Source organism: Chionomys nivalis, chromosome 14, assembly GCF_950005125.1.
Source record: "Chionomys nivalis chromosome 14, mChiNiv1.1, whole genome shotgun sequence".
Taxonomy (NCBI): Eukaryota; Metazoa; Chordata; class Mammalia; order Rodentia; family Cricetidae; genus Chionomys; species Chionomys nivalis.
In genome coordinates this window covers 3758985-3776713 of record NC_080099.1, presented here as the reverse complement: position 1 = coordinate 3776713, position 17729 = coordinate 3758985, and the positions used below count along the sequence as shown (strand labels likewise).

Here is a 17729-nt window from a genome sequence, read left to right as displayed (position 1 = left end):
AGCTTATGAAGAGTAGATGGACTCCAGCATGCTGTATGAGCTCTTTTCTGCACAGCTCTCCATTAGCATTTTGATTAGGTTACAGTACAGCCTGGTGAACAGAGGAGATAGTCCAGTTGTGTCTTTGAAGTGTAAATCGAGCTTGCCAAAGGGCCTGATCAGTTACACAGAGGATAAAGGAATGTATACTTATTTGATCTTAGTATCAAGCTAATTATTACCAATTTCCAGAAGCAGAAGGAGAAAGGTTTTGCCCAGCATGGTATATTGTAGTCTTTTATCAGTATTCAGAGGTGTAGTTAGAATAAAGTAGAGAGAAGCAACTTTAATAGCAAAGCTCGCTGCTCCTAGCCTTTGACTTCTAAGAAAGGATGCTTTACTTTTTAGAGCATCTTTAGGTTCATAGTGAAACTGAGAGGAGGGCCATGCAGAACCATCCCGTATGATCCCTTCTGCCGTTCCCTTTACCGTGTCTCAGCAGAGAGGAGTGTTAGTTACAGCCGATGCCCACATGTTTACCATAGTGCCCAGCAGTCACTTTTCTTACGTGTTGTGTGGGTTTGGGCAGATTCTAATGGTGTGTATCTACTGTAAGTATTATATGCAGCCATTTGATTTCCTTAGAAGTCTTCTGTCCTTGCCTTTCCTCAGTGTCTGGCAATCACTAGCCTTACTATCTTCATACTTTGTGTTTTCTTCACACACTTTACACAGAATGTCACACAGATGGAATTATGAAGTGCACACACTTCAGACTGACTTCTTTTAGTTATTATCATGTAAGGGTTTTTCTATTTTTCATAATGTGATAGCTCATCCTTTGTTAGTACTGCTTAGATGTAGCTTTTTCATTAATATACCAGAAGAAATCATGTCCAGTTCTAACTCTGGTGAATATCTCTATCTCTATCTATCTATCTATCTATCTATCTATCTATCTATCTATCTATCTATCTATCTATCTATCTATCTATCTATCTGTTCATGCAAGGTTTTCTATAGACTCTTTCTTTCTTTCTTTCTTTCTTTCTTTCTTTCTTTCTTTCTTTCTTTCTTTCTTTCCTTCCTTCCTTCCTTCCTTCCTTCCTTTCTTTTTTTTTTGAGTCAGGGTTTCTTGGTGTAGCTTTGGAGCCTGTCCTGAAACTCACTGTGTAGACCAGGTTGGCCTTGAACTCAAGAGACCCACCTGCCTCTGCCTCTTGACTGCTGGGATTAAAGACGTGTGCCACTACTGCCTGGCTTTGTGTAGATATTTTCAACTCAACATATTTGAGTGTAAACAGTAAGGAGCACAATTATTCTACCCTGTGGCAAGAGTATGTTTACTTTTTAAGGAAGTTGCCAAACTTTAGGTAGGCTCCAGAGCATCCCCTACCCCCCCCCCGCAAAAAAAAACCCAGACAAGTTATTCCTCTTAATTGCCCACCAGAACTGAATAAGATATCTTGGTTGCAGAGAAGTAGAGAAATCAAGTTGGAACCGAGCTGGAAGCTTCTTCCGATGCTGGAAGGTTCTGCTCAGGCTCTGGGGCTCATTAGGCATCAGTGATCTCATGCTATAATACCAAATTGCAAGGCAAGATATGCCCATTCATGCAATAGTGGCATGACTTACATGTGTAGCCAACAATGCTTTTGTTGGGTTTAAGGTCTGTTCATAGGAGGGAATACCTACTTGGTACTATAAACCCTGTAGTAAAAAACACATGTCTGAGGGGATCATAGGCTCTTGTTTAGATAAATTGACATCGGTACTAAACTACATTCTAAGCATCTGTGTTTATACTCAGATATTTACTAATCTTTTATCAGAAAAGCTTTTCTTCGTAGTGAACAGTGGTGAGTACAGAGGCTCGTGCCTGCTCAGGATGCTTAGAATTAATGATAGTTGAGTACTCTAAATAAGATTTTTATTCCATTGTCTCCAAACAGAGAGTGAAAAGAATGTAAGAGCCTGAAGATAAGGAGAAGCCTGTGCTGTCTTCAGGGTGTGACAGCCACTGTCAATGTCTCCTAGCAGCTGTGGTGGCTAGTACTGGGCTGTACAACACTGTTGGTCAACAGTCATCATGAACTTTGGTGAGGGACCTGTGTGGTCCTGCCCCTCCATGCTGAACTATGGTTGTCTACCCATTGCTGAGCCAATATGCTCTAATGGATATTTCCAAACCCAGTGACATGTCCGGTCCTGGTTAAACTCAGTGGGCCACAAAGCAGAAAGACATGGATATGGGGAAGACAGGATTGATTAGAGAGGGAGACACAGGAAGGATGGTGGTGAGAATAAACAATACACCGTATGTATGTATGGAGTTGTCAAACAAAAGGAATCAACAAACAAATGAAAGAAATTGCCCAACTGTCTTCCAAAATGGCTGTGGCACTTTGTATTCCCAGAGACAGCAAGTGATGTTAGTTCTTGTTGGCTGTTCTTTGCCAGCATTTGCTGTTGTCTGCTCTGAGTGTTTTGCACCTTCTACGTTGATAATCATACTATCTTTGAGGAAAATTTTTTTACTTTTTTCTTTGCAATTAAGGTACCCTTTGCTATAGTTTGGATCTGATATTTCTGATATTCCCCATGTGTTAAAAGTTTGGTTTAACTGTTGCTATAGAGAAATGCTGTAAACTTTAAGAAGGGGACCCAGTGGGGTAGTAGGGTGGTAGCCGGCCCCCTTGCCACTTCTGGTTATGAGATGAGTTGTCTTGCTATACTATGTGCTGCTGTTAGGTTGAGCTTCCTGCCCCTGACACCAAAGCAGAGGGGCCCACAGATTATGAACTGAAACCTTCAAAATTAGTAGTCAAAATAGATATGCTTTATAAACTTTCTTTATAAGTTCATTGTTTCAGATCTTTACTGATAGAAAGTCGATCATTTTATATTTCCTGTCTATGCCTTATTGCATTATCCGAGACTTTCAGCACAGTCCTCAAGGTAGCAATGAGAAGAGACATCCTTTCTTTCTCAAGTCTTAGTGGCGAAGCTTTGGGTGTTTCCCCACAACTGTGATGTTAAGTATAATTTTTAAAATAGCTATTCTTTATCAGTTTCCTTTCTCTTCATCATTTATTCAGGGTTTTTCTTTTAGTCAGGAATGGGTGATACTACATGTTTTTATTTGTTGATAGAACACATTAGAAGTATTCACTCTGCTTATACCTTTTGGAATAGCGTTTAGAATATTGGTATCATTTCTTACATATTTTCCAGTGAAATAATTTGATCTTATGTTTATTTTTGGAAGATTGTTAATTATTGGCTCAATTCCTTGATAGCGATCATGCTAGAAGGCTACAGAAGAGTGAATTAATTCCAGAATAATTAATTCCAAAATTATTTAAACAGCCTATGGATCCCATTATACCTAAGCAATTAATGCTGTTTTTGAGTTGAACTCTGGTCTGGGTGCTTCTATAGAGGTGTTGACGTCTCCAGCTCTGTCAGCGGAGCTGCTTCCTCTCCTTGCAGTTTTGTTTGCTCACGTAACTGGTGCTGTTCTGTTCAGTCCCAATACGTGAGGGTTGGTGCATCCTTTTGATCACTTTATTACTGCCTGATAACTCCTTGTTAATGCATTGGGTCAAAGGAACCATAGGAAATAGGCCTTTAGGAACGTGGCTGATATGTGTATGTGTTCCTCCAGTCCTTTGGTAGCTTCTCAGCCCTTCAGTGAGCTGTGCCTCTTGGTTCTCTGCTAATTGCTTAGTCTGCTATAGGAGGCTAGAGTTGATATTTCCCTTTCCCTGGGTAGACTTGGCTATGCTAAAACTATGGTTGTTTTCCTACTGGGAGAATAGTTCTTGTTGTTTTGATTTTTTTTTCCAATACTGACTCTTAAAAAGTGGCAAGAGTCCTGGAGATAACAAACTGTTCTTGCCATGATGGAGTTCCTCAGATTTGTCCTCCTGACTCCAGTAATGTGTGAGTTACTACTCAGGTTTCCGAGCGGTATTAAGAGCTCTCTGTGTTATCTGACCTCCCTGTGTTCTGTACGCTATCACGTTGTCAGGACAGAGCTCTGTGTTATCTGACCTCCCTGTGTTCTGTACGCTATCACGTTGTCAGGACAGAGCTCTGTGTTATCTGACCTCCCTGTGTTCTCCTGTACGCTATCACGTTGTCAGGACAGAGCTCTGTGTTATCTGACCTCCCTGTGTTCTCCTGTACGCTATCACGTTGTTGGGACAGGGCTTTGCTCTGTCTGTCGTTCCCTTGTTCACCTAGCAGGAGTGGATCCGTCAGTTTGTTCAGACTTAGTTGTTCTTAGGGCAGATGGTCTCTTCCAATTCTAGTGCTGAGCTAGAAACCAGAATGTCTTTTTATTATAAGATTTTGAAATCTGTAGACAATTATTAGAAAAAATTAAATAAAACCCCTCAAGACAACTATTGCTCATAACTTGGTCCATTTTCAAATTCATAACACTTTCTCTGCAGAAATTATTTGGAAAATGTTGTTCTCTATTTTTCCTTGTCACTGCATTGTGAGCATTTTCCAGTTTTAGAAAAATTTGACTTTGAAAAGTTGTATGAAATTCCAGGTTTATCCTGATTTATTGGTCCCTTCTTCCAATTGGGCATTTAATCTTTCATTTCTTGTGATTGAAGCACTGTTGTCATCAATATTATCTTGAAAAGTCTCTAATGACTGTAGAGATCAGCTGCATGTCAGTTTACCTGGAGGCCTGTGGTCCTCACGGTGAGCACACTTATGAAACGGCTTCACCGTCACCTCTGACTGTCCACGAGAGCAGTTTATCCTTGTGCCCTTGCACACGTAGGTATCGGAGCCTGCTGATGAGGCAGTCACTGCTAGCCGCAGATGGAGCCGGTGTTATGGGCCCCGTTTTCATGTTTCCTGTCCGGTCCTAGTCATATCTGTGTTTGGCTCCGTTGTTTTAGATGCTGTGACTGTGTGCACACACTTCTTACAGATAGTTCTTCCACTTTGTCTTTACCTTTTGACTTTGTACATGTAGATATCTCAGAAGTTTTCAGTTAGTTTTAAAATTGTTTTATATAGAGCACCCTACTTTCTAAAATCAGACATACACTCACCTTATTTCCTATAGGTTAATTACTTCTCTTCAGTTCTTACCCTTTTTCTCAGGTGATTGCCTCTGATCGTTCAAATTTAATTATTGTGTTATGAAAATGTATGTTTTTTACCCTAGTTAAATAGTTAGTGATATATTATTATCTATTTATGCTTTTTATATTTATGTAAATATTTCATGTGCATGAACTTGGCTAGAGTACCAAATATCTATGGGATCCTAACAGAGTCCTGTTGAATTTGTACATTAATCTAGAAGGAATTAAGATTTCATTAGGATTGGATTTAGGGACTTGATCTTACTGATAAGCATTCCACTACCGAGTGGAGTGGTGTGCACACTCCCAGTCAAACAGACTTTATTTTGAGTTAGAGTTTTGGCTCATTTCTTTGTTTATTTAGGTTTTCCTTTACAATCTGTATTAAGGTTCTCTGAAGAACAGAGAGGATAGAACAGGTTTGTAAACACAGCAAAGGTGGACTCGCTAGGTCGGCTTACAGATGTACTCTGGGCAGTCCAGCAATAGTTGTTTGACACTGAAGAGACCAAGAATCCAGTAGTGCAGACCATAAAGCTGAGCATTTCAGCAGTTGCTGGAGCAGAAGACCTGGAGGGTTCTTGGAGAGCTGCTGACCTCAGTCTGCGTTGGAATCCAGGAGGAACTGACTGTAATGTGGGCAAAGGAATGCCATAGCAACAGAGCAGAAGTTCTCACCTTCCTAATGCTGTGGCCCTTCAACACAGTTTCTCATGTATGGTGACCCCAACCAGAAGCCTATTTCCATCCCTGCTTCCTAACTGTAATTTTGCTACTGTTATGAATTGTGCTGGAAATACCTGTGGTTTCCAGTGGCTCTTAGGTGTCTCCTGTAAAAGGGTCCTTCCACTCCAGGGTCGCAGCCCAGAGGTTGAAGAACGGCTTTAGGGTGGGTCGTCTTTCTTCAGATGAGCTGATGGAAATCTTTCATAGGAGTGCAGCTGCTGCTTGCATTTCCCCGCCCCAGATGCTCTCAACTGAAACAAGATTCCTCACTACCTTAGCAGAAACAGTGTTTGTGCTGATCCTATACTTTCCCCTCCATACGAATACTATGGTTTTGTGTTGTCATGAATACGCTCCTTGGGGTAATGTCTCCCTTTTCTCCTTGTTAGTTTGTTCTGCACCTACAGGTCACTGTTAAGATACTGACTGGGCCGAGCATTCACGCTTAGTCTGAGAAACACTGCAGACAGTTTTAGAAAGATCATCAAGTGACAGATTCTCCCTTTTCCTTGTGCCGAGAGGAAGCTCTACAACAACTGAAAGTGAATTCTTTTGGAGTGCTTTTCCTTTCTAGATCTTGTGCATACATCATATCATCTTATTTTTGTGGCTGTGATACTAAAGATAGGTGCCTTTTTCATTCCCTCTGTCCCTGATATTAATTGCTTGCTGTGTTTCTAGGTCAGGTTGTACTCTGTAAGCATCTATCATGACACGTGAATCACTGGAAGCAGTGCTGTCCTTTCTGGGTGGTGATTATTAGAAAACTTGGAGCAGGCACCGCACTAAGGCATCTTCATTAGGAGTACGTACCACCTTTCTTCTGCTCTGTACTTGTAGTGGCTCCCAAGAAGTGTGCATTGCAGGCGACCGCTGCCCATGCCAGAGCTTACCTGGAGGAAGAGAGCCTTACTGTGGAGCACGCCTGTTTAATTTTGGGGCCTGTTGAAAGATTACAGGTGCTCAGCCTAGGGCATTAGAAGTCCAGGCTTTGGCACTACACAGGCTGCACCCCATGAGTCTCATGTTGCCCGGGCCAGGCTGAAAACAAGCCACTGCTCTGGCTGCCGCTCTGGACTTAACGTCAGCTTTTTATTTGCCTTTGCTGGTGATCTGAATTCTTTGAAGTACGTTGTTGTCAAGGAAATTTATTTAAGTTAGATGTTTTAGATAGTAAGATATTTTGTAAGGGAATTATGGAAATAGAATCTCATACAAAACACGTAATTTGGGAAACACAAGTGCAAAAAATGTAAATGATAGGCTTTCTAATTTTCCCTTGGTGTGAGTTTACGTGTGCACACCATGATCTTTGATCTCTAATTTTCCCTTGGTGTGAGTTTATGTGTGTACACCATGATCTTTGATCTCTAGGATATCTATCTAAGAGCCTCTCCTTGCATTGCAAACTTCCTGTCGGTGGGCCTACTTTCTGTACTCCTCTCTTTCTTGGTCTTTCCAGTGACTTCTTCCCGTCTTATACTCTATGTGGCATGGCAGAGACCCCTGCCTCATTGTCCCTTCTGTCCCTGTATAGCATTGGCCCACATCTGCTGCTCTGAGCAGCCTCCCACCCAGGCTGTCACTTCTTGCTACTTAGGAATCTTGCAATCAGTTGCTTGATGACCCCTTATGTTTTGAGGAGCACCTTTCATTTTTCAGCCAGCGTCTCCCTCCCCGCTTGCTCCCGTGCCCTCCTGCCGTCCTTCCTCCCTCCTCGGCCCTCACATCTTCACTTGTCACAGATTTTTTTCAGTCTTGCTTTTCCCTGTTTCAGAGGAAAAGCTGTCCCACTTCTTTCCAAAATGAACTTTCCAATTTCTAAATATACCCACTCCTGCCTGCTCTCAGACCTTTATTTAGCCATTTGTCTCTGTCTCTTTCATCATCTCAAAGCTGCTTCCCTATCAATTCCTCTTCTGCTTACAAATTTGTCTGTGCTTTGCATGTCAAAATTATTTTAGAAGAAAAAACCCAAATTCTGTGTCAGGTAATTTTTTTTATTAAAATGTTTATTAAAAACTATAAAACCCACAGCCTATCACAACCTAACAAACCATTTCATTCTGCTGAGGAATTCAGAGGTACATTTTAGTTTAAGTGTGCTTTGATGCAGTCCACTGACGCCCATCATGGGACAGGATGTGTCTAGACAGCATATGCCAAGACCGTCCATCTCCTGTCCTACTTTGACTCTTCACGGTCAGCTCCATTCTTAGTTAGCTCTCCTCCCTGGCTTTTGGGTCCTGTGTCTGAGGCATCTTTTCCACTTCTGAGGGTCTCATTGCATCTGCTTGGGGTTGGTGTGCCATGAACTCACCACGAGTTAGTGAAGCCACATGAAGCGGATACTTGATAGCCAGGTTTCACTTCTCACCAGTGCTCCACCATCCTGACTTGTTGCTGTCAGGAATATAAGAGTGTGCTAAGCGAGACAGAGTAGGACTCAGAGACTCCCTCCCAAAAGTTTCCATCTATTTTTTTCTACCCTGAGGGAGGGCTTGTCTAGAAAATAAGTTATATTGAGGTGGACTGAACTGATAGGAGATTGGTGCAAAACCATGGAAAGTGGAAATGAGACCCAGGAAAATGCCAGCTGGAACCATAAGCATAGCAATTACAAAAGGAAGCCTCAGACTCCACTGAATTAACCAGTGGTAGAGCATCTAGTGCGTATATTCTCTTTAACCTGCAGTTGCCATCACTCTTAGGAAAGTCCTTCTGCATGTGTATGTATCTCTCTATAGATCCAGTTACAGGACAGGTGTAGAGACCGCCCGGTGACTCAGACTACATCCATGGCACCTAGATGTAGAGGGGGAGGTCACTCTTCTCCTCCTCTCAGCCTCACCTTGCCATTTCGGCTTCTGTAACACAGAACACTCCACCTTACAGTGATTGGAGCCCATCTTCCTGTATTCCACCTTCTCCATCATAGTCTAGGGGCTTAGTTTCTTCTCTTTTGGAGATTTGGTGTCTAAAATTAATTAGCTAGAAAGTACAAAAAAAGTAGAAAAAAAACCATGCATATATCTGTGGGTTGTTTATGTCAGAACATTACAAGGAATGAGGAACACTAAAGGTTTTCTCTCCTTAAGAGGCAGTACCAATCGGTCCTTCTAGCGTTGTGTTTTTGATTGTCCCTTTGTAGAATCTATAGCCTATTCAATACTGGTTAATACTACATGGCAAATAGCCTTGAGTTCACTGTGTGAGAGGTGGTTGCTATTGCTCTTTCTATGTGGCTCTGTGTTACCCCGTTTGCCTGTCAGGTGGAATCTTGAGTCCAGTTTCCTTTATTGGGCTTCTCTCTTTAGGCAACTCTGGTGATTCCTGCTTCTGTCCATTCTAATCTTTACCCCTTCATGCTCTTCTCTGCGCATTAGAAAAATCAATTACCAATCAACCTTTTCTCGCCACAGTCTTTATACCCCACCTTTTCTATGTTACATTTATTTCTTAGCTGAAAATGTGTTATTAGCATGTTGTTAATATGCCTCAGATGGATATGGCTTTTATTTCCGAAGAGCATTGTTTTTGACAAAGCAGATCTTAGCATGCAGAAACTGTTGCATGTAGTGAAACGCCAGGGTGCAGTGGAGGTCTTGGAAGAGGAAAGGTAAGGATGGAGTGTAGGGTGCTGGCGTGCATACAGGTGATGTTGATGGAGGATGGAGTGCAGGGTGCTGACGTGCATACATGTGATGCTGATGGAGGATGGAGTGCAGGGTGCTGGCGTGCATAGAGGTGATGTTGACGGAGGATGGAGTGCAGGGTGCTGGCGTGCATACAGGTGATGTTGACGGAGGACGGAGTGCAGGGTGCTGACACGCATACAGGTGATGTTGACTTTTGAAGGACTACATTGTTGGGGCCCACCAGAGGCACAGCTGTATGTGAGATGTGTTACACAGTAGCAGGGACTTGAGGGAGAGGCTGACACAGCTGCTATAGGGACCTTCTGTCTCCTGTTCTCTTCTTGCCGAAGACTCTCATGGACTGTTGATCAGAGTCTAGACAAGGTGTTTGTGCCTTAACTGAAAGCCAGAGCTCACACAGGTTTGCAAAAGAAACAAGATAAATTTGTTTGGAGGAAAGGGAACAAAGTAACCGTGCTGGTTAAAAGGATACATTGTCAAGATGGACGGTGGGGCCATGGATGAAAGGGTGCAATCGGTTTCTCCCTTTCCTCCCTCTTGTTCACCTGCTCCTTATCCTTCCTTTGGTAGGCCAGCTCTCATCTCTCCATTCCATTTGATTTCCTTTTTTGGAAATAATTGACTCTCTTTCCTTAAGCTTATCAGTGTTTATCCTTTTCCATTTTCATGACTGACGGCATGACCAAGTAATATAGCCTTGATCTGGAATGACCTCTCTTCTAAGGACTCATGTGTTTTGAAAGTCATGGTTTTCAACTTGGCATTATTGAGAGGTAGTGGAATTTATCAGAAGTGAGGCCTGTGGGGAGGCCTCCAGGTTATTGGGGTGTGCTCTTAGAGGGGCTAGTGTGATCTTAGCTAGCTCTACATGTATTCTACAGTGTGTATATATCACGGCCCCAAAGCAGTAGGGAAGCCTGCATAGATGGAAATATTTAAAGCCTTCCTTCCTTGATAGTTTCTTCTCTGATGGAGTGCTAGCCAACACCCCCAGTGAAGCTTGAGCCTTTGTCTTTCCCTCAGTGACTGGATAGATTTCAGCAGCCATCTTCTGCTCACCTTTGGCAATTCCCTAGACCCCCCACATCTGCTCTCCAGTCTCTGAGATACAGGTTTATTACTCAGGTCTGATGATAAAGTGCACTGTGTCCTCAGTGCGTAGAACTTCACAGTACAAGGCATACCTCAGGAGTAGCCTGCCTGAAGACATGCTCCCCCTTCAATTGAACCGCAGTGACTAAACTAACCTTAAATTGTTTCAGAGTGCATTGAGAATGGATATGCGAAGTTCATGGTGATAAATTTGAACAATAACAGACAGCACTTGCCTCTTATTGGGAAAGTTGGCCTTGCATGGAGAACTACTATTTTTAATGGCTTTATTGAGGTAAAAACAAAAGTTTTTTTTCTTCAAGTAACTTTATGCGTAATAAAAAAAAAAGTCTGTTGATGTGTATGTATAACCCTCCCTTAAAGTATTCTGGTTTCTGTAGATTTGTGAATTCTTTTGGTCAGAATAGTATCTTCATCAAGAATTTATTTAATGTTTTATATTGGTTACTGTTCTATTGCCATGAAGAGACACCATGACCAAGGCAACTCTTATAAAGGAAAACATTTGGTTGGGGTCTTGTTTATGGTTTCATGATCATCATGGTGGGCAGCAAACAGGCATGGCACTGGCACAGTAGCCGAGAGCATGCATCCTGATCCACGGGCAGAGAGATGAGTCAGGCACTAGGTCTGCTGTAGACTTTGAAACCTCTAAGCCCATCCCCAGTGCACATCTCCTCCAGCAAGGCCAGACCTCCTAATGCTTCCCAGCCAGTTCTACTAACTGGGGACCAAGCACTCAAACATATAGGCCTATGGGAGCCATTCTCACTGAAACCACCACAAATGCCTGTGTTGTCCACGGAGTGTATTGCAGAAGGATGGGCAGGTAGACTGTAGCTATGTTTGGATAGCTCAGACTGTAGCTCTATTTCCTCACACCCTCAATCTGTCCGGCGGAGGAAGAGGGGAGCTGAAAGTTGGCCAGGCAAGGAGCATTTGCTGAAAATGGACATTTTCACTTATTTGAAGGCTGTGCAGTTATGAGTCCTATTCCAGTTTTAAGGATCTTGATCAGCTAAATGAACATAGCTAAATGGTGGGGAGTGGGGAGAGTTGGTTTAGGGATGGGGACTGTCAGGAAAGGAGGGGAGAGAAATTAGGAGATCTCCCATGATTCCATTCTCTTATGTGACTGTTGCCATGGTTACCGCTGGTTCTCTTTACTGGATGACACGAGTGGGGTCTGGGAGTCACAGGTTGGCAGCGGCTGCAGGTGCCTCTGCACTGTGCTTGTTTTGCCCTCTGATGTGGATGACTTGACCATGACCAGGGGGACTGCAGTGGAGCCTGATCTTCTGAACCATTTGGGTTTGCTGTTCATCTGTGAGCAGACCTTAAATCTTGGTAAAAAATTTGAATGTCATTTATAAGATTATTGTTTTATATCTTTGAGGGTAAACGTGAACTTTCGTCTTTCTGTGATAGACCGAAATGGCCGTGATGTAAAAACACATTAAAATAAAACATTAAAGTTAAAAATAGACCTTGAGGACCAAGAAAGGCAGAATATAAATATGGCAAGCTTAAAGGGTCTGAGTAATTTTAAAGTTATTTAATTCTATTTTTTCTTCACAGCAAGATCAAAGGAGGTGTTTAGTTCTCTGAGGTTAAAAAGGGAAGTCTAGTAATTCTACCATGAGACAAAGCTTTCTTAGAGCTCTAGTGCTGAAAACAAAGTCTCCCCTGGAACTACATGTAAGGGAAACTCAACCCTAACCCTGAGTCCTTTAGCAACAAGTGTTCTGTGGACTTCTGCAGCATTTCTCAAAGAGGTTGCACTAATAGCTGCAGAACCTGCCCCTCCAGCTCAGGGCATGTTTCTGTAGGTTGCTCATGTAAAGGCATGATTCCATGTCTCTGAAGGTAGGGGCAGTGGCTCTGGAAAGTTTCTCCAGCAATACCTTTTCTCTCCGGGAAGAGTTTCTTGTCTCTCCTGAGTTGGAGGTTAGATGGATCTGCATATGCCACTTATATATGGAGCCAGTATTAAGTATTTTGGCTAATTTATCCTTGTAGCTCCTAAAGAATGTACCCAAGCGAGGGGTACCATATTCCATGTGTTTGCCATAGCTTAGGGTTTCTCTCCAGGAATCTGACCACCCTAAGCATAGTGAACAATAAGAGTGTAGCTTAAGTAATTAGCTCTCTGGGATTTAGCTTCTTTGTTTTGTTTTGTTTAAAGGAAGGACATTAAGTAGAAAAAGGCTTTAGCTGGATATGCTTGTCCATGCCTTTACCTCACACACCGGAGAAGCTAAGGCAGGAGGATAACAACCAGTACAAGGCTAGCCTGGATTACAGAGTAAGGTTCTGTGAAAAAAATAATTCCTAGTCACATATGCCTATGAAGAACAGAAATGAAAGATAAGCTCTTGCCTGGGAATTGTAGGTATAGCCTTCTAATGTATAAAATGACAAGGCATGAAGGAAAAACCAAAAGAAGACATAAGAAATGGATCACCAAAAGAAATCCATAAATGAGATTTTGATAAGAACAGAGACAGACGGATTAGGAAATATGTCACTGTGAATTATACTGAACACCCCAGTAAGACTACTGACACAGACCTGGCTGTCCACACCACTGCACAGGAAGCATGGTGACTGACCCTAGAGCACTGTCTTGTGCGGGTCACATGACATTCAGCCACTGAAATCATCTGAAGCATGTTCCTACCACCATCTTCTTGTCAAAAGCAAAACTGATCTATGACCTGCAAATTGAACTTCCACCACCGAGATATGTGAGCTCCTGGCCTGGCTCAGGATGCTCCCCACTACATCATGACCCAGCCAGCAAGTGTTATTAGCTCTAAGAGACCAGTGCTTCCTCATGGGAACTGTGAAGCCCAGACCGTCAGAGACCTCTGTCAAGCTCACAGGTCACTTCAGAAAGCAACATAACAAAGCCTTGCTTTGTTCTTTGAACAGGACCGGATGTGGGTGACACACTATCGGTACTTACCTTTATCAATGTTTCACACATTAGAAGACTATGTCCACAGTTCCTAAGCAAAATTGTTATGGGAGCCCTAAAATTCTAGCCTTTAAGGCTTCCGTTCAGAGTTCAATTAAAGAAGTCACAATAAGCTAAATGGGGTGCTAGAAATCTGAGGTTAACACTGAGGGATAAGAAATCTCCTTCCACCAGGTTCTGTCTACCCATGTGTCTTTATTCTTCTCTTTCTCTCTTCAATCCACCATTCCTTGTTCCTTCTTGTTTCCCTTGTTCTACCCGTTACAAATGTTCCCAGCCATATATACCCTTAAAACCAGTAATTTCCCAGCCCTAGCAAGTTCCAGGGCCCCATAGAAAACCCTTATTGGTTTATTTTCAGTAAAATTATGAATAAGGCATGGATTGTATTATAAGCCAGCATGCTGCTTTTTATCTCCCAACATGCATAGAGGCTACCAGTCAACCATGTAAAACTATGTAAACAGCCAGGGGGAAGCTGCTGGCTCTTGAATCTGATAGCACACACACCAGACATTGTAATACGGGCCTAGGTCTGTAGTTAGACTTACTGTTCTAAGCGAAGAAGAGACCCAGGCCTCTAAATTATCAGTTCCAGGCTATGCTGTTCTCAGCCATTCTGATCAGGGTCTGTGGGTTTTTCTCTGGGCTGCAGTTAATTCTCTCTTCTGCTGTCCTTGAGAGTAAAACACAAGCAGAAAATTTCCTGAACTAAAGTCATCAGTAAGCTGGGGTGACGATGAGCGTAAGGAGTTTGGAATCTTTTAAGTGGGGTATAACCTCAACAGCAGCTTGGGCAGGTGCTCATTCTATGTCCTTGGAGATCTGTGACTAGCTTAGGTGGAACGCTCTATCCCTAAGCACTGCTGATAAAGATAACTGCAGGAAGGCAGATCTCTGTGTTTACCTAGGGGAGAGGAACAGAGGCCTGGCAGTGGGAAACTCTTTTCACCAAACAGTTCTGAACTGTGGGAATCAGTTCCCAAATATATATCAGAAAGGGAATTAGGTACAGAGAAAATCTACTGCAAAGGACAGCCACTTATTCATAAAGCAATAACGCCAAAAAGCCTTGCTTTTTGGTTTAGCCTTTATCAGATCCCTTGGTTCTGATAAGTCTCGTGTGAAAATATGGCTGAGCAATTACTGTATAAGGTTGCAGCTTGTAGCAAAAGAGATTCTTTTATTTCTAATAGTCATATGTGACTACAAAATATCCTATTTATTTATTTATTTATTTATTTATTTATTTATTTTTAGACAGAACCTTACACTGTAGCCGGGGCTTAGAAATCTACATAGAGCTTGGCACCAGTCTGAACTTGATCCAGATCAGACAGGACTAGTGGTGGGCGGCAGGTGGATGGTGCAGGGCAAGAGGAACTAGGGTGGCACCAGACTTCAGACAACTGATGGTCAGTGGTGCCACTCCAGTGCCCAAGGTGCAGCTCTCGGGCAGGGATGAGCATGGGTTTGAATAAATTATGCCAACCGTGATTGACCTTTGTCATTTTTTTTGAGCAATAACTTGGATATTTAGTTTTTTGAACCTGAAAGAGGTTTAGCCTGGAGGTACATATTGGAAGTCATGGATACCTTGATTATTATGAATTGTGGATGTAGATAAATTCTGTCTAGGGAGAGAATGATTATATATAATAAAACCTGTGCTCTAGGTCAAGCTGTGAGGATCGCTGTTAGAACTGCCTGGTGGAAGGTATGCATGGTTCTAGAAGTTCTGGGAAGGTAGTATTTGAAGCAAAGAATGCTAAGCAGTGCTGAATCTGTCCAGTGGGGACTTGACAGATGTTCACTGTGTTTAGAGATCTTAATAAGAGGTGGGATCAGAATGGGTTGAAGTGTGAGCAAGAGGTACGGTTTTGGACACAGGCAAGATAGGTCTGCTTGCAGAGGGAAGAGAGAGCGAGTGTTGCTTAGGCTCTGGGGGATTTATTTCTCTCTGTGCGTCTGTCCATTTGTCCGCTGTCTCCCCTCCTTCCCTCCCTCCCTCCCTCCCTCCCTCCCTCCCTCCCTCCCTCCCTCCCTCCCTCCCTCCTTTTCTCCCCAGAGTCACTTGAACAAGTCTGAATGTTAAAAACTGGGGGAAAAGAGACAGTACTTACTATGTCAGAGGCTACCTCCTTGTTGGTGGGCTGTACTAAAACCCACCTGATAAAAGCACACTTAGCACAGATGTGCAAGTAAGGAGAGGGTGGGGGACATAGTTGTGTATTTGCTGTTGGAAAGAGAGGAAGGTGCTCTTCTCACATCTGCTGTGCAGGGGCACCTGTGAGTAGGGCACAGAGGGTCATGGGAGAGGATGAGGATGCCAGTTCAGGGAGGAGAGAGACTATCCCACAATGAACAGTATATTCAAAAGACTTCTGAGCATGTCATGGCTCCCTGGGGATAGTGCTATCTGTGGCTCTGCTGTTGTGCAGGGCAATCAGATCCAGAAACGCATGAGATAGCTCAGCTCAGGCACAGCTCGGTTTCAGTAGATCTGGAACCAAAGGGAGATAAACTGATGAAGAAGTCAATCCAGTGAAGAACAGTGAAATGGAAGTGATTGAGATGAGGCCTGAGGAGAGTTAGAAGGCTGGTAGTTTAGAGGTCATGGGCCATGATGTTCCCCAAATCTTTTCAGACACACAAAAGTGTGTAATTACACATACTCCTGGTATCTAAGCAGAATTTACTAAGATAGTGTTGTTTGTTATTTCTCCTTTTAACACATAGTTGTGCCTCATAACATGTGATTCAGGATGCAGTGGCTTACAGTGACAAAATTCTGGCAAATCTGTAGTCTAGTGGTCTGGGAACTAGGAGTAGCTGAGTAGAGACAAGTGAAAAGACAAGCTAGAAGCAGGGCCCACAGTGTTGATTCAGGAGGTCAAACTGTGGGAATGAATAATTGAGGTGAGGTTGACGAATAGATACAGGAGTCAGATAGCCCGAGACTGAGAGTCTGTTACTGGATCCACGAGCAGTTGGGATCACTGAGGAGATGGTGAAACCTGAGGGAGAGCGAACGAGGGGGAGCACACAGGTGGATCGAGATCCTGGTGTCAGGAACAGTATAAGCCAGCCAGAGGATGGTGGACAACAAGAAAGGAACCCGAGGCCAGGGTTGGAGAGCTGAAAGTTTGGAGCCGCAAGGACACAGATCAAGAGTGGAAGGCGACAGTCTGGTCGAGCATTGAGAGGCTGCTGTCCAGGGCAAGGTGCCACCCTCTTAAACAATGGCACGGGCCTCTCTTGTGGAAGACCTGTTGCCTCTAGCCAGGCTCCAGCACTGACAGCTCCTTGTGCACACACGGATGAGCACATGCACAGGAAGTCCACATGCTGACTGGGTTTGGATAAAAAGTAGGTCCTATCATGTGCATAAAGGACTTTGGAGTTAGATGCCACAAACAACCTTTCCAGTCAGTTAGTTTTACAGAGTCGCAGTGTCTGTGGGAATGAGCCTGCTATCCTGACGCTTGTGAATCTTCATTACAGAATTGCTCTTTCCTGGACCTGACTGTTCTGGAAGAGTACAGGAAGCCCTTTTGGTGTGTGACTTCTCCAGTGCACTTGAGGTCTGTCCCCCACCCCTCTGATGGTCCTCATTTCCAGGGGCACACTTACTATGTGGACTACATGGACCCAGAGGGAGGAGTGCATGCAGAGCTGTTGTGGATTGAAGAGACAGAAGAATACTTCATTGTCAGCCTGGTCCTTTACCTCAGTGTAGCAAAAATAAACCATTGGTTTGGGACAGCATACTGAGTTTTAGAAATAGGTGACAAAGTCTTGTTACTATTGAGGTGTTTATTTTTTATTTTTACATTTTTGTTCTTATTGAAAATTAAAATAAAGCATACCCACAGTAGTCTGTCTGGTGCCTTCTTATATCCATTAACGACTCTGGTCTTTAAGTAAAGTGTTTGGAAGATTTCTTTAGCTGTAGTAGACTTAGATTGCTCCTGGATAGGTGTGAGCTGCAGAAGCCACAGGCAGAAAGGCACACTCAGTTAACACTACCAGGCTGGAGACCAGTAGGGTTAGGCCTGAAGGGCAAGCAGTAGGGTGCCTAGGAAGGGAACTGCCTAGAAGAATGCACCACTAGAGTCCTGAGTAATGGACCTCATGTGCTCACCATGGCTGAAG

The 17729-nt window shown here is 43.2% G+C and overlaps 1 protein-coding gene across 4 annotated transcripts in view; it reads left to right on the top strand.

Moving 5' to 3' along the window:
- Positions 1–17448, top strand: part of Fbxo15 (F-box protein 15) — a 48515-nt gene extending 31067 nt beyond the window's left edge. For 3 of the 4 annotated variants that reach the window (XM_057788954.1, XM_057788953.1, XM_057788952.1), the window contains exons 9-10: positions 10744–10868; positions 17079–17448. In XM_057788954.1, the coding sequence (XP_057644937.1) occupies positions 10744–10868; positions 17079–17348 (395 nt within the window). In that variant the 3' untranslated portion in view covers positions 17349–17448. The remainder of the gene's footprint in view (positions 1–10743; positions 10869–17078) is intronic. The other variant, XM_057788955.1, reaches the window with a different exon arrangement.
- Positions 17449–17729: the final 281 nt, after the last annotated feature.